The following is a 26,688-nucleotide window of genomic DNA, read 5'->3' on the forward strand; positions in this document are numbered from 1 at the left end:
TGGCCAGAGAGAGATAGGAGGGCTGGAAGGATGTGTAGACGGTGTGAGGCATCCTGCAAAAGAATACAGGAAGGGGGCAATTAGTTTTTCACATCACTGTAGCACTGACATCTTCTGCAGCACTTTACAGAGTACATACTCATGTCACTGACTGTCCTCCAAGGAGCTCACACTCTAATCCTACCATGGTCATAGTCTAATGTCCTACCATATTATTATTATGTATTTATATAGCACTGACATCTTCTGCAGCACCTTACAGAGTACATAGTCATGTCACTGACTGTCCTCAGAGGAGCTCACACTCTAATCCTACCATAGTCATAGTCTAATGTCCTCCCATATTATTATTATGCATTTATATAGCACTGACATCTTCTGCAGCACATTAGAGTACATAGTCATGTCACTGACTGCCCTCAGAGGAGCTCACACTCTAATCCTATCATAGTCCTAGTTTAATGTCCTACCATATTATTATTATGTATTTATATAGCACTGACATCTTCTGCAGCACATTACAGCGTACATAGTCATGTCACTGACTGTCCTCAGAGGAGCTCACACTCTAATCCTACCATAGTCATAGTCTAATATCCTACCATATTATTATTATGTATTTATATAGCACTGACATCTTCTGCAGCACTTTACAGAGTACATACTCATGTCACTGACTGTCCTCCAAGGAGCTCACAATCTAATCCTACTATATATGTTGATTATATAGTCTGCGTTGCCCAGGGCTGCACATGCGGGTGATTGGGGAGGCGTGGCCCGGGGCTGCACATGCGGGTGATTGGGAGGCGTGGCCCGGGGCTGCACATGCGGGTGATTGGGGAGGCGTGGCCCGGGGCTGCACATGCGGGTGATTGGGGAGGCGTGGCCCGGGGCTGCACATGCGGGTGATTGGGGAGGCGTGGCCCGGGGCTGCACATGCGGGTGATTGGGGAGGCGTGGCCCGGGGCTGCACATGCGGGTGATTGGGGAGGCGTGGCCCGGGGCTGCACATGCAGGTGATTGGGGAGGCGTGGCCTGGGGCTGCACATGCGGGTGATCGGAGAGGCGTGGCCTGGGGCTGCACATGCGGGTGATCAGAGAGGCGTGGCCCAGGGCTGCACATGCGGGTGATTGGGGAGGCGTGGCCCGGGGCTGCACATGTGGGTGATCGGAGAGGCGTGGCCCAGGGCTGCACATGCGGGTGATTGGGGAGGCGTGGCCCGGGGCTGCACATGCGGGTGATCGGGGAGGCGTGGCCCGGGGCTGCACATGCGGGTGATCGGGGAGGCGTGGCCCGGGGCTGCACATGCGGGTGATCGGGGAGGCGTGGCCCAGGGCTGCACATGCGGGTGATCGGGGAGGCGTGGCCCGGGGCTGCACATGCGGGTGATCGGGGAGGCGTGGCTCAGTTTGCCAGCTTTCGGAGGGGAGAGCTGCTGAACATCTCAGAGCTGAAGGACAGTGAGGGACCAGAGTGGCTGGAGGAAGCCCTGGGGTAAGTTACATGGGGCAATTTACCCTTTGATAGAATATTCATGAGATGAGTAAAATATACACTGCACCAGATTATAGATTCCCGCCCTCCCCTCAGCCACCTCCAGCTGCCTGCTTCCTCCCCCCGCACCCTTGTGAGTAATAGAAGGGATGGAGTTTGATGAAGAGATAAGAATCTGCGAATTTGTGCAGCAGTTTTTTCTTTTTAATTTTGCTATTTTTTTTAATCATCTAAAGTGTATCCAAAGTAAGATTTTGGCACAAAAAAATTAAATTTGAATGCATACCTAATCCTCATTAGGAAAGCTCTTGTGTGTGTTGAACTCCCTGTCCCTGGCCGCCTCTGTTCTCCACAACCCAGTATAATTTAAATAAAAAATGAAAAAATCAGTTTGGCAAAACGTTACCCGAGTCGGGGCTCTGAAACCAAATAACGTAACGGGATTTTGGTGTGTTCTGGGCCGGAAGAGGTTAAATTGGCCAGAGAGAGATAGGGCTGGAAGGGATGTGTAGACGGTGCGCGGCGTGCAGGTGGTGCACAGATCCTGGCTGTGAATACTGATTGGCTGACTCCCCTGGCGCCGCACGCTTGGCTGGAGATGGAGGCCCTTCATGTATCTTGCTGAATATTCCTTCCTTGATCTGCTGCATGTCAGGTGCAGCTGCTCCTCGCAATATGTTTAATCATGTTCCCGGCTTGTAATTCCCCCCCGATCGGTATGCCGTGCATTGCCACGTGGAACCCCGGTTATTCATGGCACCGATCGGTAGTCCACACTTTGCCACGCGGCACACAGATTATGGATGGACCTCTCTCCGTAGCCCGTGCTTTGCCACGCGGCACACGGTCACCGATGCACCTCTGTATCGGCGCGCCTGCCTCTTATCCTCGCCATTTCTCGGGATAAATGACGTTTTGACATCTGCTGTTTAATGTGGCTTATTGGTGTTATGCTGCTCCGTACTCTCCTGAGTGATGGATAACCCTCAGACTCATTCATCGGCCTCCTGGCTTATTAATATTTAAGTCTCTCTGGGAAAGAGGCAGATTTTTACACGTTTCAGATGGTGGGTATAAATGTTTCAGTGGCAGGAGAAGCGGAGGGCTGCCCAGTTATAGATTGGAGAGAGCTGGAGAGAGAGCAGCTGATCTTCACTACCTGATGTCAGGAAGATCTGCAGTTTAGTCCTCCATGCTCTGTTATTAACTTGCTGAGGGCGTCTGACCGGGGCCGGCCGTGAGGGCGTCTGACCGGGGCCGGCCGTGAGGGCGTCTGACCGGGGCCGGCCGTGAGGGCGTCTGACCGGGGCCGGCCGTGAGGGCGTCTGACCGGGGCCGGCCGTGAGGGCGTCTGACCGGGGCCGGCCGTGAGGGCGTCTGACCGGGGCCGGCCGTGAGGGCGTCTGACCGGGGCCGGCCGTGACGGGCGCCTGACCGGGGCCGGCCGTGACGGGCGCCTGACCGGGGCCGGCCGTGACGGGCGCCTGACCGGGGCCGGCCGTGAGGGGCGCCTGACCGGGCCAGTTGGGACAAACTCAATCACATGGTAGAAGTTTAGGAGACTATTACAGGCTTCATTAAGTCCAGATCCTGCTTCTCAAATATTTAGGGAGCTTCTTTAAAAAGAAAAAATTCTGATGCTCAGTTGCCTTTAAGCCTGTATGGGAAGGTGCACAGCTAAGTTAAGTTTGAAAAGCATGTTTACAAAGATAATACTTGTAATTTACACCAACATGATATTTCGCGTTGTTCAAATCTGCATTGAGTTGGAATTTTAGCCCCACGGTTACTGAATTTGAAATGAAGTTGCACAACCATTCCCAGAGGTCACCATAGCAACCCTGTAGCTTCAAAAAAGACCAAAGCGACACCAACCCAAACTCGTGTGATCTCAGCGAGGGACACGCCGTGGCTGGTTTACATAAAGCCTCTTTGAAGTACAAGAACTTGTAAATTACTTTCTGAGAGAGAAGAGAAGCGAGCTCCTTTGTGACACACACACCTCAGACGATGGATCAGACCTCAACAATGCTGGCCTTCCTCCAAGCTATCTCCCGCTTGCATCATTAATATTTCAGAGGGGGCGGGGCTCCTCATTGAGGTGCGGCAGGATCCCCGCGCTCTGTGATAATAATGAAGTGGATTTTGTGAAGTCGTCTCGGCGGCAGAAGCCAGATTTGTCGTCTTTTCTCTCCCAGCGCTCCGCTCGCCCATGCAGATCCGAGAATTAGGCGCTTTACAATAGGCTGGTAACACATGAGCGAGCTTTAAGGGAACCTGTCTGTGGGAATTAACATATTCTAATTACGCCTCTCAACAGAAAATTCATTTTTGTGGAATTTCCACGTTTTTGTTCTGGAGGAGCTTACTTAAGTTATTAATCATCGGTCTTCTGTCTGTCGGGGATCAGGGAACGCCATAATTGCGTTATGCAAATCGCCGGCGGGTGACCTTTAATGAGTGAGATATTTGGATCAGCCCCAGATTTGCTTTTGTAGAAGTCTCAAATTTGGAAATATAAATTCAGAGATGCCAAAGTTGAGGAGTAACTGAAGCCGTTAACCAGGAATGAGATGCACAAGTGTTTATTTTCATTGAAAACTGCATGTCAGAAGCATCAGTAGTTTGTACGGGTTTCAGGTATATTAGAGAAGATAAGGTAACATTGTCTTCAAAAAATACAATCTTTATTAGTCGGAGAGCGAGTGTATCTTATAGGAAGTGGTTTATAACAATTCTGAGGCATGATGACACCGGTCTGTTTCGGGCTCACACAAACCCTTCCTCAAGCACAGGCACACAGATAGAGGTCGAGAACAACAAGGCTACATTCCCTGTAAAAGCAGGAACTCAACTGAACGGGAAAATCTCGCTGCCAGTTATCCACATGTTGCGTTGCATACAGTGAAGCATACAGTCAATGAAACGTATGCTTCACTGTCACTGTTAAATCTCGCAGTTTGTGATAGCAGGCTGCATGCCGTGCATTAGGATACAGCGCACCGATAAAGCGCACTGTGAAATTCGTATACATGTTGCAGTGTTGTACAAATGTAAAGTTTCCTTTTTCGGCGAGAAAGGTGATAAAATTCCCCCTTTTATTTTCTATAGACGTCTTATCGATCGTGGCGAAAAAATTCTGATAAAATTTTTTTTTTTAGACGATTGAATGGTGTAGGATAGGTTGATAACTACTTGATTTATGGAACACGTCAATTTTTTCAGTCGCAATTCTCGCATCAAAAAAATAAATAAATAAATAAATAAAAATTTCCCCAGCTAAAAAAAGCTCAGAAAAGAAGTCGCCAACGTTGCGCCTTTTTTTTTGTAATTTTTTTTTTTTTTTTTTAGGAACTGTAATGTTCTCACTTAACGCACTGCTGCACACTTCTTTTTGCCAAAATGCAACTCTGACCCATTCACTGTAGCCTTGGGATGCGTACACACATCCAATTTTGCTTGGCAAATGATTGTGTGGGTTAGCTCTCATATTGCCTTTAAATGGTAAAACTGGCCAATCAAAATTGAATGTGTGTACGCAACCCTCAGGATGGACATACAACTTTTTTTTTTTTATTAGATGAGCTCCTACGAGGAACAATTAGGGCTGGTACCAAAAATCGATCAAAACTGTTGATTAATACAAGATGGAAAGTGGTGGGAGTGGCGATATATCGATTGCCCAAAACGTTTCACTGCATTGAGTAGTGCAGTATGGTGGTTAGATCAATTTTTTTCCCTCTCCGATTTCTGAAGAAATCTTTGTGGTGTGTGTGGTAGAAATCAATCCTTGTCTGGTGAGGTTCTAATCGTGGAGGGATTGATCGTTTTTCCACATCGGGTGGCCATCTATCAGTGTGTAGCTAGCTTTGAAGAATACCTGAACTGAGAGGTGTATGGAGGCTGCCATATTTATTTCCTTCTTTTAGCCATAAACACTGAACAATCATGACAATCAGGTGCTCTGACTGAAGTGTGACCACCCTGTTTGTGTGAAATTAAGACCTCCCCTGAAAGTAAGCCCTAGCAGGAATTTCGAGTCTGCTCAAAATATAATCCCTACTCCCATTAGTAAGCCCTAGCTGCAGTATGGGGAAAAGTATGGCAGCTTGTGTTATTGGAGCCGATGGCTTCACGGGCAGGACCATCATTGGGCCAATCAGTGCACTCGCTGCTACTTGGCGAGAGCAGTGATTGGCCCCATAATGGAGCCATGTTCCAGCCCGTGAAACCATCTGCTCCAGTAGAAACACAAGTTGCCCAATACTTCTTCCTCGTAGGCTGAAGATCGGGGACACTGCAGAATGGAGCTGGTGGAAAGCAGAGGATTATTAGGGGGGACAATGGAGGATACTGGGGACAGTGCGGCACTATTCCCTTGTCACTTCGCACATCCGCTCATTTCCTTGCACGGGGTGCGCATTTCTTCATCGACTTCCTGAAAATAAGCCCTAGCACATGATCTGGTGCATGAATAATATAGAACACGATCTTATTTTCGGGGAAACGCGGGTAGATTAGCTTGTTTCAGGTGTGTGATTCAGACACTACTGCAGCAAGTGAGATAAGCAGGACAGCCAGACAACTGGTATTGTGTAACAGGAAATATAGCAGCCTTCACATCCTCTCACTTCAGTTGGGCTTTATATCTGTAAGCGCTTGCTGGCGTCTGGCTTGAACACAGTATCTCCTGAATCCTCCAGTAATTGGTCCTCCTCATGTTTAATCATCTCCTGGAGCGTCGGCATCGGTCACATGACAAGCGCAGAATATCCGCCGTATCCTCAGCGATGGGCGAAGCTGGTGGATTCCTCAGATAATGGTAGTCGGGTCCCCCCGGGAGGTGCAGTCACCGGCTGCGTAATGAATACACATGGAAGCTGCTGTTTAATATTAATAGTCCGTCCATCCTTATTCAATCAGCGGCCCAGCTCACATGCATTATAGAGTCACTCCGCATTGTACCCCTCCGCCCCACGGGGGGCGATGCTGAGACACAAGTCACTGAGCTCTGGGCCTCACGTCTCTCTCCGCTGCCTCTAATCACTTCTCAGATTTGCTTTAAAAAGTTACAATTTCTGACCTGAGCACAGATATTTTATTATTTAGTATTTATAGAGCGCGGACATCTTCAGTGTCGCTGTACGGAGTATACTGTATTGTCACTTAACTGTCTCAGAGGGGCTCACAAACAAGCGTAATCATTACTGATAAGGAATTACAGCCATAAAACACTTTCCTGGAAGAGGAACGTTTGTCGGGGGTAGATAAAGAAAAGGCAATAGTGTCAGGAACCGGCCCGCGGCACGCCTGCGTATACGGTTCCCGACTGCGGGTTTGACCAGACTGAGAGGGGAAGCAGCCTTAGTCAAGTTAAAACAAGGCTGGGACCCCTCAGAACACCTCTCACTGCCACCACTAGCGGTTCGCTAGACACTTCCACTCTGCTGTCGAGTCCTCAGCGCGCACTCCGCGTTTTCGTATTTGGGTCAACTTTGCGCTTAGGCCAAATACGGGAACGCCACGCACCCACACACACACACACAGTTGCAATCTTACACTGTCGTGAAGCAAAGACCCACTAACAGTCATTCCGAACGATACTGTTAGCCACTCTGCTGTCGCTACTCGCACTGGCGTTGTTCGTACGTTGGGTCAGCTGCGCGCTTAGGCCAACGTATGACAAACGCCCCCACACACAATGCAATTACAATTTCATACGGTAGTGTTGCTCAAGCGTACAATTAGGCATGAACTTATACACGGTTACACTTCAGTCTCTTCTAGGCTATGAGTGTTAGTTTAGTACGGCAGAAGTCAAACTTATTAAATAATAATTTAATATTCTAGAAAAACATAGAACAATGCAGAACTTAATATATACAAAAAGATTACAAAAAACAAAGTAAAAATAGTTACAAGATAAAAGTTACAAAGATAACACACACGGATATTTGCGTAAAAATAAACGGGGGAAAAAAGAAAGTTACCAGCTTAGGTTAGAACGTTGTTTGACGGGAGGACGCCGTTTCGACCAGGAGTCGCGATCCTCCCTAGCTATTCGCTACCTCCGAGAGAAGACCCCGGTGGCTGTCCTGGGCCACCTTAAATAGTCCGAAGTGTCCCCTGGGGCATTTAATGTCCAGCCCCCAGGAACTAATGCAGTTTCCCCGTTTGTGACATCACCGAACGCTTGTCATAATCCTTCTTGTGATATGCACTTCAAAGGGGGTTCCTGTTTTAGCTTCTTGAAGTTTGGCAGGACACAATCTCACCCATTGAACTCTGCAGACATCAAAAAGCTTCCTCCACATTATTTCCTTGGTTAAAGTGTATTTTAGCACCTACATGAAAAGATTGAATTATGGTTACAGGTAGCAGTTTGCCTGTAATTGCCTGTAGACAGACGCAGACAATCACACCTGGGACAGCAGATCAAAAGTGACTGCTAGTGGCTTAATGAGCCGCTTCCTTGCCTATTGAAGGTGACTGGTCTTATTCACTGAAGACCTCTTTAGATGCAAATGTAGGTCTAGTGACCCACCCACACAAATACATGAACAGTCCAGGAATCTAGCCTGCATATCTACACCTTTGACATACCACAGCAGATATAAAAATGGGAAAATGAAAATATATTACTGTATTATCCTTAACAGCATCAGCACCCCAATATATCTCCACAAATAGTTCATAGCGTTTAGATCCTGGGAAACTTAAAGACTTTATGGGCCTATTTCCACCATGCTGAAGCTGCAGCATTTCCATGCATACGAGAGGGGCGGGACTGCTTGACTGAATGCTGCCCGACCTTTACCCATCCTGCTCCGTTGTGCACCGCTTGTCTCTGCCCCCCCCCCCCCCATAATAACAATGCATTGCTAGAACAGCATCTGTCCCTGAGGACTGATTTCCGATCTACCCGAGGGAACAGTGATGACGTGTGCACTCACCTTTTAAGAGTTTACTGACCGGAAACTGTCAGGGCCATGGCTCTGACATCACACTGTGGGAGGGGTTTCACTACAATATCAGCCATACGGAGCCCCCTGATGATCTATTGCAGAAAAGGTAAAGATTTCTCATGGGAAAGGGGGTATCAGCTACTGATTGGAATTAAAGGACAACTGAAGTGAGAAGAACGTGGAAGCTGCCATATTTATTTACATATTTATATTTTTTAACAATACTGGTTGCCTGGCAGCCTTGCTGGTCTATTTGGCTGCAGTAGTGTCTGAGTAAAACCAGTAACAAGCATGCAGCTAATCTTGTCAGATCTGACATTGTCAGAAATACCTCATATGCTGCATGCTTGTTCAGGGTCTATGGCTACAAGTATTAGAGGTTGAGGACCAGCAGGGCTGCCAGGCAACTGGTGTTGCTTAAAAGGAAACAAATATGGCAGCCTCTATATACCTCTCGCTTCGGTTGTCCTTTAAGTTCAGTCCTTGGTTGGGAACCTAAACTGAAAAGGATATGGATTTTTCCATTTAAAATAATACTAGTTGCCTGACTCTCCTGAAATCTGTTGGTGGGCAGAAAAAGGGGTGGGAATCACTTGTGTGCTGAGTCGTACGGGCCTGCAGCGAGGCCTTAAAGCCGCAGTGGCCTAATTTGTAAAAAATAGCTTGGTCACTGGGGGGGAGGAGGGGGGGGGGGGGTAAAGCCTGTGGTCTTTAAAACCATTTCATTAAAATCTTATAGCATACGCCCGCTTTGGCTGCTGTCTGATAATTCAAGGCTGGTTTGAGTCTGCTGCTGTATGCCTCAGTAACTTCTTAAAAGAATCCCAAGTTCTTCCGAGGAGTGCGATTCCCGATCTCTGAGCAGATGGGCTAGAGGCAGCGGACAGATAATTGTAGCGTGCGGCAGATGCTCACATGACCGTGTCTTGGGCTGCAGTGGGGAGCGTCTTGCCATCTGCCGGAGCTCTGTAAAGCCTGTGAGAACCAGCTCAACACACAGCCTCGAATCTCCTCTTTATCTTGGGCAGACTCCCCCATGTGATCTCCCCATCATACCGATGCAGCTGCCACACAATACAAATCCTGTAACCTAGCAACGGGCGGCCTGCCTTTATTTCTGATCTTGACATGGCGGCGGCCATCTTTGAGTAGTTTTGACCTGTGACCTGGTGTGACCTGTATTCCTTCAACTTAAAAAGCTTCTGCCGTGGCCTTATTATGATAATCAAAGAGCGAAAAGAATGTCAGCTGAATTACGTAACCAAGGCAACCACCCGTTCCATTTATGAATGGCTCTGTTGTGAACAGGCACAATGTGGCCGGTTGCTATGGGCCTGTGCTGTGAACAGGTGCCCCCAGCCTTGTCATTCAGGCCTAGCAGCCAGGACCATGTATGTATGAATCTGTTGCTATGGGCCTGTGCTGTGAACAGGTGCCCCGGCCTTGTCATTCAGGCCTAGCAGCCAGGACCATGTATGAATGAATCTGTTGCTATGGGCCTGTGCTGTGAACAGGTGCCCCGGCCTTGTCATACAGGCCTCACAGCCAGGACCATGTATGAATGAATCTGTTGCTATGGGCCTGTGCTGTGAACAGGTGCCCCGGCCTTGTCATACAGGCCTCACAGCCAGGACCATGTATGAATTAATCTGTTGCTATGGGCCTGTGCTGTGAACAGGTGCCCCGGCCTTGTCATTCAGGCCTAGCAGCCAGGACCATGTATGAATGAATCTGTTGCTATGGGCCTGTGCTGTGAACAGGTGCCCCGGCCTTGTCATACAGGCCTCACAGCCAGGACCATGTATGAATGAATCTGTTGCTGTGGGCCTGTGCTGTGAACAGGTGCCCCGGCCTTGTCATACAGGCCTCACAGCCAGGACCATGTATGAATGAATCTGTTGCTGTGGGCCTGTGCTGTGAACAGGTGCCCCGGCCTTGTCATACAGGCCTCACAGCCAGGACCATGTATGTATGAATCTGTTGCTATGGGCCTGTGCTGTGAACAGGTGCCACGGCCTTGTCATACAGGCCTCACAGCCAGGACCATGTATGAATGAATCTGTTGCTATGGGCCTGTGCTGTGAACAGGTGCCCCGGCCTTGTCATACAGGCCTCACAGCCAGGACCATGTATGAATGAATCTGTTGCTATGGGCCTGTGCTGTGAACAGGTGCCCCGGCCTTGTCATTCAGGCCTAGCAGCCAGGACCATGTATGAATGAATCTGTTGCTATGGGCCTGTGCTGTGAACAGGTGCCCCGGCCTTGTCATACAGGCCTCACAGCCAGGACCATGTATGAATGAATCTGTTGCTATGGGCCTGTGCTGTGAACAGGTGCCCCCAGCCTTGTCATACAGGCCTCACAGCGGCAGAGAATGTTTACATTGTGAATTAAAGGGATTCGTAGGGATTTTATTTCTCAGGCATTCGTTTTTGTGCGGTTGGAAGGTTTTAAAATGAAGCCATGATCAATTATGTGACTTGCTTGCATCAGGAAATTTCAGAACGCTAATCTGAGATAAATGCGGGTTAAAAAAAAGAAATGACTTGCTAGGAGTTTGTGCTCCATGTTTCTTAGCAGCGCTGATGAGGGTCGCACAGAGTGTCTGCGATAAGTGAAAGGATCATGTGAGAAGCAGGTTATTCTGGGATCAGTGCGCACTGCAGCTAGTATAGTATGGACTGGCACACGGACCGGCACGCTGGCGTAGTGGATTGCGCACTTGCCTTGCAGTAGTGGGGTCTCTCACTAGGACTCTTTCTGCATGGAGTTTGGATGTTCACTCTGTGTCTGCGTGGGTTTCCTCCCAGCACTCTGATTTCCACCCACACCCCAACAGGCAGATAAGTTAATTGGCTTTCCCTGAAATATCCTCAGGGGTGCATACACACATCCAATTTTGATTGGAAAACGATTATGTAGGTTAGCTCTTATACTTCATAGAAATGGTAAAATTGGCCAATCAAAATTGAATGTGTGTACACAACCCTTCTGATGGACATACAACTTTATTGTACAGATTAGATGAGCTCCTGTGAGGGACAGATGGGTCTGGTTCACGGGGCCGGGCGCCGGCGAGTCGATTTAGAGCGCTAAAACGCTTTCTGCTGCAGAACAGGAAAGAATTTGGCATCAGTTCCTGATGTTTCGGCGTCACGCTTTGACCCAGTTAGGATGACGTGGAATCCATGACCGCAGCCAATGGTAGACGCTACATGCAACGTCTCAGGTGTAGGAGGAAATGAGTGCCCAGGGAAAACCCACACACATGCATGGAGACCGGTGCAGATGTTGTGCCCTGGCTGAGATACAGGGACTGCTGCATAGACCCAGAGTGCTGTCCACTTAGCTGCAGTGCTGCCTGACGAGACTCCTAACAGCCAGTTACCAGGGAGTTATGGCTTCTGTAATGTGAGACGCTTGTTCAGCACAGGAGGAAACCAGATGCTTTCCTCCTTTATGCAATGTCAGTCCAGCCAGCAGGGGGCACTCCGAGAAGGGAAGGATTTATTTGTAATATGTTACATAAGGTATCCATTAAAGTGGACCTGAACTCAGAACTTCCTCTCAGCTCTAAAAGATAAGCAACAGCATAATAACCTTTAAAGAAAAACATGTCTTTGTTACAGCTGATACAAATCCTGCAAATAAATCTGCAGTGTCTACTTCCTGCTTTCATGGAAGCAGACAAAGGGTTAACATCCTGTATTTGCAAATTGGCCGCTCTGCTGAGCTGACACAGCTGAGAGATCAGATTACAGTGGTGCTTAGTCACACATGAGGGGGAATTAGACAGGCTAAACTCTCTAAATACATACAGGGTGAATTTCTCAAAATTTTCCTTCTATCCTGTGCAAGAGTTCAGGTTCACTTTAACGGCACAATATTTTCCTCAGATGGGATCATTTGATCAGATTTGCGGGGTCTTAAGTCATCGGAAGTTCCCATAAACTGGCCAATTATGACACTATCTCCAGATACGATCAACAAGATTCTATATTAAAATCAACCATAGAATTGTTTTGCATCGATTTTTCTCTGCACAACGTGGGTTTCTGTACTGTTTAACCGTAAAAAAATCTGATCGAATGATTGCAACCAAGGAAAATACTGTGCTGTTAATGGCACCTTATACAACTGTAGTGAGAGGTATAGGGAGCCCGACATATTTTTTCTTTTAAATAATACCAGTTACCTGGCAGCCCTGCTGATCTATTTGGCTGCAGTAGTGTCTGAATCACACACCAGAAACAAGCATGCAGCTAATCTTGTCAGATCTGACAATAATGTCAGAAACGCCTGATCATCTGCATGCTTGTTCAGGGGCTATGGCTGAAAGTATTATAGGCAGAGGATCAGCAGGGCTGCCAGGCAACTGGTATTGCTTATTAAGGAATAAATATGGCAGTCTCCATATCCTTCTCACTATACTTATTTCTAATAATGATAATTAATAATACTGTTCAGCTCTGCCGGCCACTAATGTCACTGCTTTCTCTTCCAGCTCTGGAGGAATGAAGGGGAAGAATATGAAGCTGAAGGTGAGGAAAACGTTTGTTTGCTTCAGGCGACATTTCACTTGTATTTTTAGACACACTAATAGGGCAGTTGCGGTATGACACCATCAGCCAATTATCATCATTGCTTTCATTAGATCCTAAAATCTTCACACAGTCTGCTGTCGTCCATCCTTCTGACCCTGGAGTTGTGAAATCACTTCACTATTGGCCATCCTCCCCTCTCCATAGCAACGGAACATGTGGCTGGGCTGCAGCCTAGCAACATGTCTGTACAGCACTTGGCTCTGTATCGTTGCCAGAGGATCGGGTCCCGATCACTACAGATGACAGTCACGTGACTGCTGGTTATCAATGTTCAGTACATGATGAAATGAAGCTTTGTGGATGTGATTACTTGGATTTGCAGGACAAAGATGGGCTAAAATCCTGATAACATCAGAGTGACTCGGCTGTTGTGGTCGGTTTTATCATTTCTGAGCAGATTTTTTCTGACTATCACACTTTTGCAATAAAGCTGGGCATACATTGTTCAATTTTTACCCTCAATATCCAGACAGTTTAATCATTAGAAATCGATGCCCCAACGTTCTGGACCAATCGATTTCAGCCAAAATCTATTGTACCAGATGGAATCTATCGATCAGTGGCAGGTCGGGAGCAGCAGCAGATCGGGGGTCCTGTTCCATAAAGTGCAATGCAGTGGTTAGATGAATAGATCTCATGCTGAAATCTGTTAATAATCTGTGTGCAGTGTGTGGAGGGATTCGATCAGATAGATCTCTCTCTCATCAGACTTTGGTCTGAGAGGGATCGATCTTTTTGCCTCATCAACCATTCTATGGCCATAAATCTCTCGATCTGCTTCCAGATCGACCATCCGATAGATCCCTCTCTGTTCGAATCTGATCAGACAGGGATTGATTGGCTGCCCCCACACCGCAGACAGATTTACAATATATTTCAGCGTGAAATCGTCCCAGCACTGCCGCCTCTGTCTGCCCTGACGCCCCCCCCCCCCCAATGTCCATCACGTAATGCGTGTACTCTAGCGATAGTCAACAAGATGCAAATAAATTTGAGTTGATGCAGCATTGTGCTAATTTTTTTTTATATGCAAATGTCTGCAGCCTGGACATGAACCAATCAAATCCTGCGGAGGTAAGGTTAGATTGGTCCATAGATCCATTTGATAGGTACATTTTTAAGCTGCACACATTTATACACAATTTGCATAATCCTGCACCAACTCTAATTTCTTTGCATCTCATTGACTGTCCCTGGTATACACCCTCTTCCTGGGCCTGCATTGGTTGTTGCAGGCTCACCTGTCATGTTTGCGTGACTCCGCCCCTCTTCCTGTATCCGGAGACTTCCTAAATTGCCACCGCAAGTGTCGGTACCATGTGACACCGATGCATGTGGTGACATCACTACATGCGGGGGTGTCACATGATACAGGCGCTAGCGGTGTCACTTTAAGAAGATGTCGGAGAAAGGAGGAGGCGTGGCAGAGGGCTGGCAGCACTCACCACCGGGGCACGCATACGGGGGGGGGTGTACTGGCTGGGGTGTCTGTTGTCAGGAAATTGGACGGCGTTTAACCCTCCCCCCCACCCCCCACTAATGACCCCCCAGCCTTTGCAACCGAGATTTTCCGGCATACCGAATCAATCCATGCAACCGATTTCCTCCAGATATCGATCAATGCGATTGATCGTGTGGCCATGTCGTGGCATGGATATCTGCCAGATTACATCATTGTAATTGAATTGGATTGATATTGTGTAATGTGTGGGCACCTGGTCCTGCTGATGTCCTCTGTAATCTGTGAAGTGCTGTGGAATTTGCTGGCTACCTCTGTGAATATCCTGCCAGTCCCAGCACTGATCTCCCAGGAGCCCCGGGAACAGCATGACACATAACTGACACCTTATATTGGACGGTAACGATGTCGGGGACATTGTGCAGCAATAAATCAGTGTGTGTGGCTGGTGGCCAGACCGCAGACGGCCACACTGTGACAATAATACCCGGTCTCTATGCAGCGTTGGTTAGTATGTAACACAAACACAATGACACAATTCACCCCGGAGTGTTTGGGAGTGTCGTGTTGCCGGGACAGGAGAGCGATTGCCCGTAACACAGATCTGTGATCTCCCCGCACTGTATCGGCTTTCAGGAGATTTGTTTATTGAGATTGGCCGGCGTTTTTCAGCTTCGGTAATTTTCTATTGTCTCTATTGATTGATAATTCATAAAGGCAGCACATCCCCATTTAATGGATTATCCCGGATCAGATTCCTGTCGGAGCTCGCAGTGCTGGTAATACAGAGACCCGAGATAGACTGCTGCTGAAGGTGTAAACAATACTAACCAGTCCGGCAACTCCTAGCTTCTCAGCATAGGGAGGGGGGGGGCTAGCTGGGTTCAGGAGGGGACTACATCTTATAGAGGACCTGAACTCTTGCACAGGACAGAAGGAAAACAGAGAAATGCACCCTGTATTTATTTACAGAGTTTAGCTTGTCTAATTCCCCCTCATCTGTGACTAATCACAATTGTAATCTGATCTCTCCCCTGTGTCAGCTCAGAAATCCCCTCTGCCACGGCAGAGCAGCTGATTGGTAAACACAGGATGTTAACCCTATGTCTGCTTCCAGGAAAGACGGAAGTAGACACACTGCAGACGTATTGCAGGATTTGTATCAGCTGTAACAAAGAACTGTTTTTTTTAAAGGTTATTATGCTGTTGCTTATCTCTTAGAGCAGAGAGGAAGTTCTGAGTTCAGGTCCGCTTTTACAAAGTCCATTCTTTATATTTCATTTTGAGTTGACCAAATGTATAGCTCATATATCAAATGAACCCAAAATGAGCCTTATGAGGGAAGATCACTGAATCTGTTTCCTTTTAAACAATACCAGTTGCCCGGCTGTCCTGCTGATCCTCCGCCACTAATACATTTAGCCATAGCCCCTGAACAAGCATGCAGCAGATCAGGTGTTTCTGACTTGTGTGACTGTATTAGCTGCATGCTTGTTTCTGGTGTGATTGAGACACTACTGCAGCCAGAGAGATCAGCAGGGCTGCCAGGCAACTGGTATTATTTAAGGGGAAATAAATATGGCAGCCTCCGTATACCTCTCACTTCGGTTTAGAGGAATATGGATGTTTCCTTTTAAACAATACTAGTTGCCTGTTAGTCCTGCTGATCTCTTTGGCTGCAGTAGTGTCTGAATCACACACCTGAAACAAGCCTGCAGCTAATCCAGTCTGACTTCAGTCAGAGCACCTGATCTGCTGCATGCTTGTTCAGGGGCTGTGGCTAAAAGTATTAGAGGCCGAGGATCAGCAGGAGAGTCAGGCAACTGGTATTATTTTAAAATGAAATATCCATATCCTTCTCAGTTAAGGCTTTCCTTAAATAAAATTGGCGTTTTATGATAGATTAGGGTTCTATTTGTATTGCAGTTTCTGCTATTGCTCACTCCTGGGCAGTCTGGACAGAAACCTCACTGAGAGGTGCAGACTATGAAATGGGGTCATGGCAGGCGGTACAGAAGCACTGATAGGTACAGGCTGGAAGGAGGAGGCATGGCAGTACAGGACACTGATAGGTGAAGGCTGGAAGGAGGAGGCATGGCAGCACAGGGCACTGATATGTGCAGGCTGGGAGGAGGAGGCATTGCAGCACAGGACACTAATGGGTGCAGGCTGGAGGGAGGAGGCATGGCAGCACAGGACACAGATAGGTGCAGGCTGGGAGAAGGAGGCATGGCAGCACAAGGCACTGATAGGTGCAGGCTGGAGGGAGGAGGCATGGCAGCACAGGACACTAATGGGTGCAGGCTGGAGGGAGGAGGCATGGCAGCACAGGACACTGATAGGTGCAGGCTGGGAGGAGGAGGCATGGCAGCACAGGACACTAATGGGTGCAGGCTGGAGGGAGGAGGCATGGCAGCACAGGACACAGATAGGTGCAGGCTGGGAGAAGGAGGCATGGCAGCACAGGGCACTGATAGGTGCAGGCTGGAAGGAGGAGACATGGCAGCACAGGACACTGATAGGTGCAGGCTGGGAGAAGGAGGCATGGCAGCACAGGACACTGATAGGTGCAGGCTGGGAGGAGAAGGCATGGCAGCACAGGACACTGATAGGTACAGGCTGGGAGAAGGAGGCATGGCAGCACAGGGCACTGATAGGTGCAGGCTGGGAGGAGAAGGCATGGCAGCACAGGACACTGATAGGTACAGGCTGGGAGAAGGAGGCATAGCAGCACAGGGCACTGATAGGTGCAGGCTGGAAGGAGGAGGCATGGCAGCACAGGACACTGATAGGTACAGGCTGGAAGGAGGAGGCATGGCAGCACAGGACACTGATAGGTACAGGCTGGAAGGAGAAGGCATGGCAGCACAGGACACTGATAGGTGCAGGCTGGAAGGAGGAGGCATGGCAGCACAGGACACTGATAGGTGCAGGCTGGGAGGAGGAGGCATGACAGCACAGGACACTGATAGGTGCAGGCTGGGAGGAGAAGGCATGTCAGCACAGGACACTGATAGGTACAGGCTGGCAGAAGGAGGCATGGCAGCACAGGGCACTGATAGGTGCAGGCTGGGAGAAGGAGGCATGTCAGCACAGGACACTGATAGGTGCAGGCTGAAGGGAGGAGGCATGGCAGCACAGGACACTGATAGGTACAGGCTGGGAGAAGGAGGCATGTCAGCACAGGACACTGATAGGTGCAGGCTGGAAGGAGGAGGCATGGCAGCACAGGACACTGATAGGTGCAGGCTGGAAGGAGGAGGCATGGCAGCACAGGACACTGATAGGTGCAGGCTGGAGGGAGGAGGCATGGCAGCACAGGACACTGATAGGTGCAGGCTGGAAGGAGGAGACATGGCAGCACAGGACACTAATGGGTGCAGGCTGGAGGGAGGAGGCATGGCAGCACAGGACACTGATAGGTGCAGGCTGGGAGAAGGAGGCATGGCAGCACAGGGACACTGATGGGTGCAGGCTGGAGGGAGGAGGCATGGCAGCACAGCACACTGATAGGTGCAGGTTAGGAGGCATGGCAGCACAGGACACTGATAGGTGCAGGCTGGAAGGAGGAGGCATGGCAGCACCGAGACCCTGATAGGTGAAGGCTGGAAGGAGGAGGCATGCCAGCACAGGGCACTGACAGGTGCAGGCTGGAAGGAGAAGGCATTGCAGCACAGGGACACTGATAGGTGCAGGCTGGTGGGAGGAGGCATTGCAGCACAGGGACACTGACAGGTGCAGGCTGGAAGGAGGAGGTATTGCAGCACAGGACACTGGTAGGTGCAGGCTGGAAGGAGGAGGTATTGCAGCACAGGACACTGGTAGGTGCAGGCTGGAAGGAGGAGGCATTGCAGCACAGGACACTGGTATGTGCAGGCTGGAAGGAGGAGGCATGGCAGCACAGGACACTGATAGGTGCAGGCTGGAAGGAGGAGACATGGCAGAACAGGACACTGATGAGTACAGGCTGGAAGGAGGAGGCATGGCAGCACAGGACAGATGGGTGCAGGCTGGAAGGAGGAGGCATGGCAGCACAGGATACTGATAGGTGCAGGCTGGAGGGAGGTGACATGGCAGCACAGGACACTGATAGGTGCAGACTGGAAGGAGGAGGCATGGCAGCACAGGACACTGATAGGTGCAGGCTGGAAGGATGAGGCATGGCAGCACAGAACACTGATATGTGCAGGCTTGGAAGGAGGAGGCATGGCAGCACAGGACACTGATATGTGCAGGCTGGAGGGAGGAGGCATGGCAGCACAGGACACTAATAGGTGCAGGCTGGAAGGAGACATGGCAGCACAGGACACTGATAGGTTCAGGCTGGAAGGAGGAGGCATGGCAGCACAGGACACTGATAGGGGCAGGCTGGAGGGAGGAGGCATGGCAGCACAGGACACTAATAGGTGCAGGCTGGAAGGAGGAGACATGGCAGCACAGGACACTGATAGGTACAGGCTGGAGGGAGGAGGCACAGCAGCACAGGACACTGATAGGGGCAGGCTGGAGGGAGGAGGCATGGCAGCACAGGACACTAATAGGTGCAGGCTGGAAGGAGGAGGCATGGCAGCACAGGACACTGATAGGTACAGGCTGGAAGGAGGAGGCATGGCAGCACAGGACACTGATAGGGGCAGGCTGGAGGGAGGAGGCATGGCAGCACAGGACACTAATAGGTGCAGGCTGGAAGGAGGAGGCATGGCAGCACAGGACACTGATAGGTGCAGGCTGGAAGGAGGAGGCATGGCAGCACAGGACACTGATGGGGGCAGGCTGGAGGGAGGAGGCATGGCAGCACAGGACACTAATAGGTGCAGGCTGGAAGGAGGAGACATGGCAGCACAGGACACTGATAGGTACAGGCTGGAGGGAGGAGGCACAGCAGCACAGGACACTGATAGGTACAGGCTGGAAGGAGGAGGCATGGCAGCACAGGACACTGATAGGAGCAGGCTTGGAAGGAGGAGACATGGCAGCACAGGACACTGATAGGGGCAGGCTGGAGGGAGAAGACATGGCAGCACAGGACACTGATAGGGGCAGGCTGGTGGGAGGAGACATGGCAGCACAGGACACTGATAGGTGCAGGCTGGAAGGAGGAGGCATGGCAGCACAGGGACACTGATAGGTGCAGGCTGGGAGGGGGGGGGGGGGGGGGGCATGGCAGCACAGGACACTGATAGGGGCAGGCTGGAGGGAGGAGACATGGCAGCACAGGACACTAATAGGTGCAGGCTGGAAGGAGGAGGCATGGCAGCACAGGACACTGATAGGTACAGGCTGGAGGGAGGAGGCACAGCAGCACAGGACACTGATAGGGGCAGGCTGGAGGGAGGAGGCATGGCAGCACAGGACACTAATAGGTGCAGGCTGGAAGGAGAAGACATGGCAGCACAGGACACTGATAGGTACAGGCTGGAAGGAGGAGGCATGGCAGCACAGGACACTGATAGGGGCAGGCTGGAGGGAGGAGGCATGGCAGCACAGGACACTGATAGGTGCAGGCTGGAAGGAGGAGGCATGGCAGCACAGGATACTGATAGGGGCAGGCTGGAGGGAGGAGGCATGGCAGCACAGGACACTAATAGGTGCAGGCTGGAAGGAGGAGACATGGCAGCACAGGACACTGATAGGTACAGGCTGGAGGGAGGAGGCACAGCAGCACAGGACACTGATGGGTGCAGGCTGGAAGGAGGAGGCATGGCAGCACAGGACACTGATGGGTGCAGGCTGGAAGGAGGAGGCATGGCAGCACAGGACACTGATAGGAGCAGGCTTGGAAGGAGGAGACATGGCAGCACAGGACACTGATAGGGGCAGGCTGGAGGGAGGAGACATGGCAGCACAGGACACTGATAGGGGCAGGCTGGTGGGAGGAGACATGGCAGCACAGGGCACTGATAGGAGCAGGCTTGGAAGGAGGAGACATGGCAGCACAGGACACTGATAGGTGCAGGCTGGAAGGAGGAGGCATGGCAGCACAGGGACACTGATAGGTGCAGGCTGGGAGGGGGGGGGGGGGGGCATGGCAGCACAGGACACTGATATGTGCAGGCTGGAAGGAAAAGGCATGGCAGCACAGGACACTGATAGGTGCTGGCTGGAAGGAAAAGGCATGGCAGCACAGGACACTGATAGGTGCTGGCTGGAAGGAGGAGGCATGGCAGCACAGGACACTGATAGGTGCTGGCTGGAAGGAGGAGGCATGGCAGCACAGGACACTGATATGTGCAGGCTGGAAGGAGGAGACATGGCAGCACAGGACACTGATAGGGGCAGGCTGGGAGGGGGGGGGGCATGGCAGCACAGGACACTGATAGGTGCAGGCTGGAAGGAGAAGGCATGGCAGCACAGGACACTGATAGGTGCTGGCTGGAAGGAGGAGGCATGGCAGCACAGGACACTGATAGGTGCAGGCTGGAAGGAGGAGGCATGGCAGCACAGGACACTGATAGGTGCAGGCTGGGAGGGGCGGGGGGGGGGGCATGGCAGCACAGGACACTGATAGGTGCAGGCTGGAAGGAGAAGGCATGGCAGCACAGGACACTGATAGGTGCTGGCTGGAAGGAGGAGGCATGGCAGCACAGAACACTGATAGGTGCAGGCTGGAAGGAGGAGGCATGGCAGCACAGGACACTGATAGGTGCTGGCTGGAAGGAGGAGGCATGGCAGCACAGGACACTGATAGGTGCAGGCTGGAAGGAGGAGGCATGGCAGCACAGGACACTGATAGGTGCAGGCTGGGAGGGGCGGGGGGGGCATGGCAGCACAGGACACTGATAGGTGCAGGCTGGAAGGAGAAGGCATGTCAGCACAGGACACTGATAGGTGCTGGCTGGAAGTAGGAGGCATGGCAGCACAGGACACTGATAGGTGCAGGCTGGAAGGAGGAGGCATGGCAGCACAGGACACTGATAGGTGCAGGCTGGAAGGAAGAGGCATGGCAGCACAGGACACTGATAGGTGCAGGCTGGAAGGAGGAGGCATGGCAGCACAGGGACACTGATAGGTGCACGCTGAAGGGAGGAGGCATGGCAGCACAGGACACTGATAGGTGCAGGCTGAAGGGAGGAGGCATGGCAGCACAGGACACTGATAGGTACAGGCTGGAGGGAGGTGACATGGCAGCACAGGACACTGATAGGTGCAGGCTGGAGGGAGGAGGCATGGCAGCACAGGACACTGATCGGTGCAGGCTGGAGGGAGGAGGCATGGCAGCACAGGGACACTGATAGGTGGAGGCTGGAAGGAGGAGGCATGGCAGCACAGGACACTGATAGGCGGAGGCTGGGGGGAGGAGGCATGGCAGCACAGGACACTGATAGGAAGCAGACACATGTGCTTTTACATAATTTATACCAGTGGTTCTTAAACTTGGGTTTTTTAATTAAACATTGAGGGATATTTTATTAGTGCACAAAATGAACCCACTGAGCAGTTTTCAGCAGATTATTTTCAGCAGATGTGGGGTGTGCAGTGATAATAGCCGCATTCAGGTGATATGAGGATGGATTGCCGCTGTTTCTGGGCCGCCGCTCTCGCCTTATTGCACATCCCAGAACAGATGGGACGGCTCGGGGAAGGGGGGGGGGGCTCAGGACTGGCTCCCCGTCTGACGCGTTGCATGAGGCCGATGACTAATGATCTAATAAGCTGGAGATGTCCCGAGTACAGACGTCGCCCCCGTCACCCCGCATGCTAAACATCACCTGCAACAGCTGGAGCCGCCAGCACACTATCCGCCACTCATTTACAAGTAATGTAGCTGCAAATGGAGCCAGCGTGTCCCCCCAGATCCCAGGTGGCTCATCGTGTTCTGTGATTGGCTGCCGCTGACATAACACGCGTCTAATGGCTGCCGCTCGCTCCAGATATGCTGCGACATTGGCCTCCATTCACTAAGCAGTTTAGACTAGTCTACTGATGGTTTTTAGTCTGACGGTTTGGTGTAAATCAGTTGCATTAAGTGGGAATTCACTAATAATTAGGGCTCAGCCACGCTATAAGCGCTTTTCTGAGTGCTTGTGATTGATTAGCGCTTTCTGATCGCTATTAAAAATTAGTTCCCAGTCACTTTTCATTAAAATCGCGGTACAAATCGTGTAAAAATCACTGATTTTTTTTTTTGCGTACACGATTGCGACGATTTTTTTTTTACCGGGATTTTTATGAAAGTGAATGCGAGCTATTTTTAAAAAGCGCTCAAATCGATAATCAATCACAAAGCGCTTATAGTGTGGCTGATCCCTTACCGAATGTTTTTAGACCTGGTCTAAACCATTCGGTGATTAGGTGGGTAAAGCAGGGAAATGATCAAAAGATGCAATTCACAAATGAGTAGCTCTGACTGACATCCTTCTCCTCTGATCAGCTCTCCTCTGCATACAAACTCCTGCATAATTAATTCTAAACGTTCCATCCTCACGTCTAAAATACCGCACAGAATGACTTTACCTACAGAAATCAGCTGGTCTAATCCCTGTCAGAGAAAGTGGGCGTGGTTACTCCTGGTTTGCCTGAATTGTGTAATTACGGAATGTTAGACCAGGTCTAAAAACAGGTCTAAAACATTACACCAAACCATCAGTAGACTAAAAACCATCTGTAGACTAGTCTAAACTGCTTAGTGAATTGAGGCCAATGCTGCGTATTCAGGACAATTGTTTCTTTATTACAAAGGGATTTTACAGAAGGATTCTGCTTCTTTTGCTGATCTATTTTTCTGAAAGTTTGGCAAAGTAATATACACAGTTCATTTCCATTGCTTTAAATTATCAATCGTGCTTTTTTTTTTTTTTTCTCGGGTACTTAAAGTGAATCTGAGGTGATATAGAGGCTGCCATATTTTACCATTCAACAATACCAGTTGCCTGGCAGCCCTGCTGATCTATTTGGCTGCAGTAGTGTCTGAATCAAACTAGAAACAAGCATGCAGCTAATCTTGCCAGATTTGACAATCATGCCAGAAACACCTGATCTGCTGCATGCTTGTTCAGGGGCTATGGCTAAAAGCATTAGAGGTAGAGGATCAGCAGGAAAGCCAGACATCTTGCATTGTTTAAAAGGAAATACATATGGCAGCCTCCATATCACTCTCACCTCAGTTTCACTTTAAAAATTCAGATTTTCATACAATACTCAATTTTTGGCATCGATATCGGGACAATTTGATAATGATGGAGTCTGGCAGATATTGATGCCACAACATGTCAACCCAATCGATTCAATTCCCGGACAAAATTGGTGTAAAGGATCGAAACGCGCATGCTGGAAAGTCACAAGGGTTCGATTGGGTGTGTGGAGGTAGCTGCTTGCTATTTCCTGGCGGACCCCTGTCCAGTCTCTCCCCAAAGCGTACATGTAACATTGTAAATACATGAAAGCACATAAATAAAGAGTACATTTCTTACAGAGTAACATGAGCAATAAATTACTTTTCTTCTGCGTTGCTGTCACTTACAGTAGGGAGTAGAAATCTGACATTACCGACAGGTTTTGGACTAGCTCATCTCCTCATGGGGTATTCTCAGGGTTTTTTATTTCCAAAAGCACTTTGTAAACTGCACACTACTCTGGCAGTTGGACTGAGCAACTGCTAACAGGGGGGGTGAGGGCGGCAGCCTGCATCTTTGTTTAGATTCTTTTCAGGGAGTGTTTCTGTAAAGAATAAATAAAATACTGAAAATCCCCCATGAAGAAATGGACTAGTTAAAAACCCGTTAGAACTGTCCGATTTCTACTAACTACTGCAAGTAACAGGGACATTAGAAAAAAGTAGTTGCTGGCTCGTTTAACTCTGGAAGAAACATACTTCTTATTTGTATGTGTTCACCTTTAAAGGATACCCGAGGTGACATGTGACATGAGATAGACGTGTGTATGTACAATGCCAGGCACACACATAACTAGGCTGTGTTCCTTTTTTTTTCTTCCTCTGCCTGAAAGAGTTAAATATCAGGTATGAAAGTGGCTGACTCAGTCCTGACTCAGACAGGAAGTGACCACAGTGTGAGCCTCACTGATAAGAAATTCCAACTATATAACACTTTCCTAGCAGAAAATGGCTTCTGAAAGCAAGAAAAATAAAAAGGGTCAATAGTTCATAGATTTTAGCTCTGGCATACGTCAAAGAATGTGTCATTGAGCAAAAACAAAAACAATTAAAACTCAAAAAGTAGATTTAAACATAAAATAAAACTTGAATATCTGAAAGTCATTTTTAGGAGAAGGAAGATAGATACAATTGTTTATTTTGTTTATTTTTGCTTCCGGTGTCCTTTACAGCTGGCCAGGCCCTGGCTGTGCTGTGTATAGCTGCCACCAGTGTGAACTTGATTTCTGTACAGACGCTGGATTTTTGTTGTCGAAGGTGGATCATTCATGATCCTCTCAGGCAATAATATAGCGTCACTACAGGTATTGATCTGCTATGACAGACCACTAATGACTGACAAAGAAGCACTGTGTCCCAAGTAGTGTCTGTAAAGCAGTCACTTGTGAAACTGTCACCCAAAGCAATCACTTGATGTTTTCAGGCATCGGTTACAGAGTCTGTATAAGTCTTGAGTTGGCATTCCGTTGGCCATATTGTTAGTCATGTCTGGTATTTTCGCTGACCCAGCCTGTCTCCGCTGTGCTCTCCTCACATATCTGAGGCCATGATAACATGCGACACAGGTAAAGAGACGGTTCTTGTTTTTATTATTTAGTGACTGTGTTTTCCTCGATCAGGTCAGTTACGTTTCTGGAATCCAGATGACCTGAACGCTTCGCAGAGTACGTTGTCTCCAGAGCAGGACTGGGTGGAGGAGAAGCTGCAGCTCATCTGTGAGGACCTCGGCATCACCAGAGATGGACACCTCAACAGGAAGAAGCTTCTGTCCATCTGTGAACAATATGGCTTCCAAAACCTGGACAAAGAGGTAGGCCGACCACTGCTGCCTATGAGCCTTACCTCTGCTGCCTATGAGCCTTACCTCTGCTGCCTATGAGCCTTACCTCTGCTGCCTATGAGCCTTACCTCTGCGCTGGCCTGCGGAGACAAAGAGGTAGGCCGACCACTGGTGCTTGCGAGCCTTACCTCTGTGCTGGCCTGCGGAGACAAAATGGTAGGCCGACCACTGCTGCCTGCGAGGATAGATAAACTTGCTCACTTTCCAACCCAACCAGGTTTCGCCCTACCATTGTTAATTATCGAAAGGAGTGCAACCTGGTCGGGTTGGAGAGTGGGCAAGTCCCTACTGGGTCCCTGGTTTGGATCCCAATATCTACATTGAGTTTGTTTGGTCTCCTCTGGGCAGTAGGGTTTCCGCCCACATCCCAAATACATACAAATAACTTAAAGAGTACCTGTAGGGAAATAAGTGCCCCTAGAGAGTACTTTACCTCTGGATGCTAATGAGGCTTCCCTCATCTTCCTCAGCACCCCCGATCCAGAGCTCCTCTGAGGACAGTCAGTGACATGACTATGTACTGTGTAAAGTGCTGCAGAAGATGTCAGTGCTATATAAATACATAATAATAATATGGTAGGACAATAGACTATGACTATGGTAGGATTAGAGTGTGAGCTCCTCTGAGGACAGTCAGTGACATGACTATGTACTCTGTACAGTGCTGCGGAAAATTTCAGCACTATATAAATACCAAACAATGATTATTATTTGAAGACAGCTAGCTGTTTATGTAGAAAGTAGAATTAGGAAAGCTTTTTCAAGGAGTTTATTTATATTCCTGAGTCACTGTTTAGTGGCGGTCGGTTCCTCCTTACGCCACACTTGAAAGCAGTGTTTCGTCACAGTGTCATGGGATCTGCAGAGGTCACCGCAGGGGAATCTGTATCAGTAGAAAGATGTCATGGAGAGAGTTTTGCCATCTGAGCAGTCACAGGACTCCCTCCCACGTTTGTGCGACTTCTGCAGCAAGCAGTGATAGAGACATCGGTGGGGGAAGAATCGCATCAGGAGCTGCTGAAAAAGCTGCCAGTTCTCCGCAAACACTTTCATGTTGTAGGAAATTGTAGTGCAACCATCAGCAGCCACCTTGTGTAACTGAATATTAGAGTCTAAGCTTATTTGGGAATCAAATGCAAGGAGGAAAACTGAAAAGGTTCCGTACCCAATCAGTGTCTATGAGAAAAGCGATATTAAAAAGTAGCATCATTT

At 49.4% G+C, this 26,688-nt stretch overlaps 1 protein-coding gene across 4 annotated transcripts in view; it reads left to right on the forward strand.

The window, feature by feature from the left end:
- NIN (ninein) overlaps nucleotides 1-26,688 on the forward strand; it is a 201,479-nt gene that overhangs the window by 70,760 nt on the left and 104,031 nt on the right. For all 4 annotated transcript variants that reach the window (XM_068254777.1, XM_068254778.1, XM_068254779.1 and 1 more), the window contains exons 5-6: nucleotides 12,966-13,002; nucleotides 25,256-25,446. In XM_068254777.1, coding sequence (XP_068110878.1) covers nucleotides 12,966-13,002; nucleotides 25,256-25,446 — 228 coding nt within the window. The remainder of the gene's footprint in view (nucleotides 1-12,965; nucleotides 13,003-25,255; nucleotides 25,447-26,688) is intronic.

The sequence above is a fragment of the Hyperolius riggenbachi genome, chromosome 9, assembly GCF_040937935.1.
Source record: "Hyperolius riggenbachi isolate aHypRig1 chromosome 9, aHypRig1.pri, whole genome shotgun sequence".
NCBI lineage: Eukaryota > Metazoa > Chordata > Amphibia > Anura > Hyperoliidae > Hyperolius > Hyperolius riggenbachi.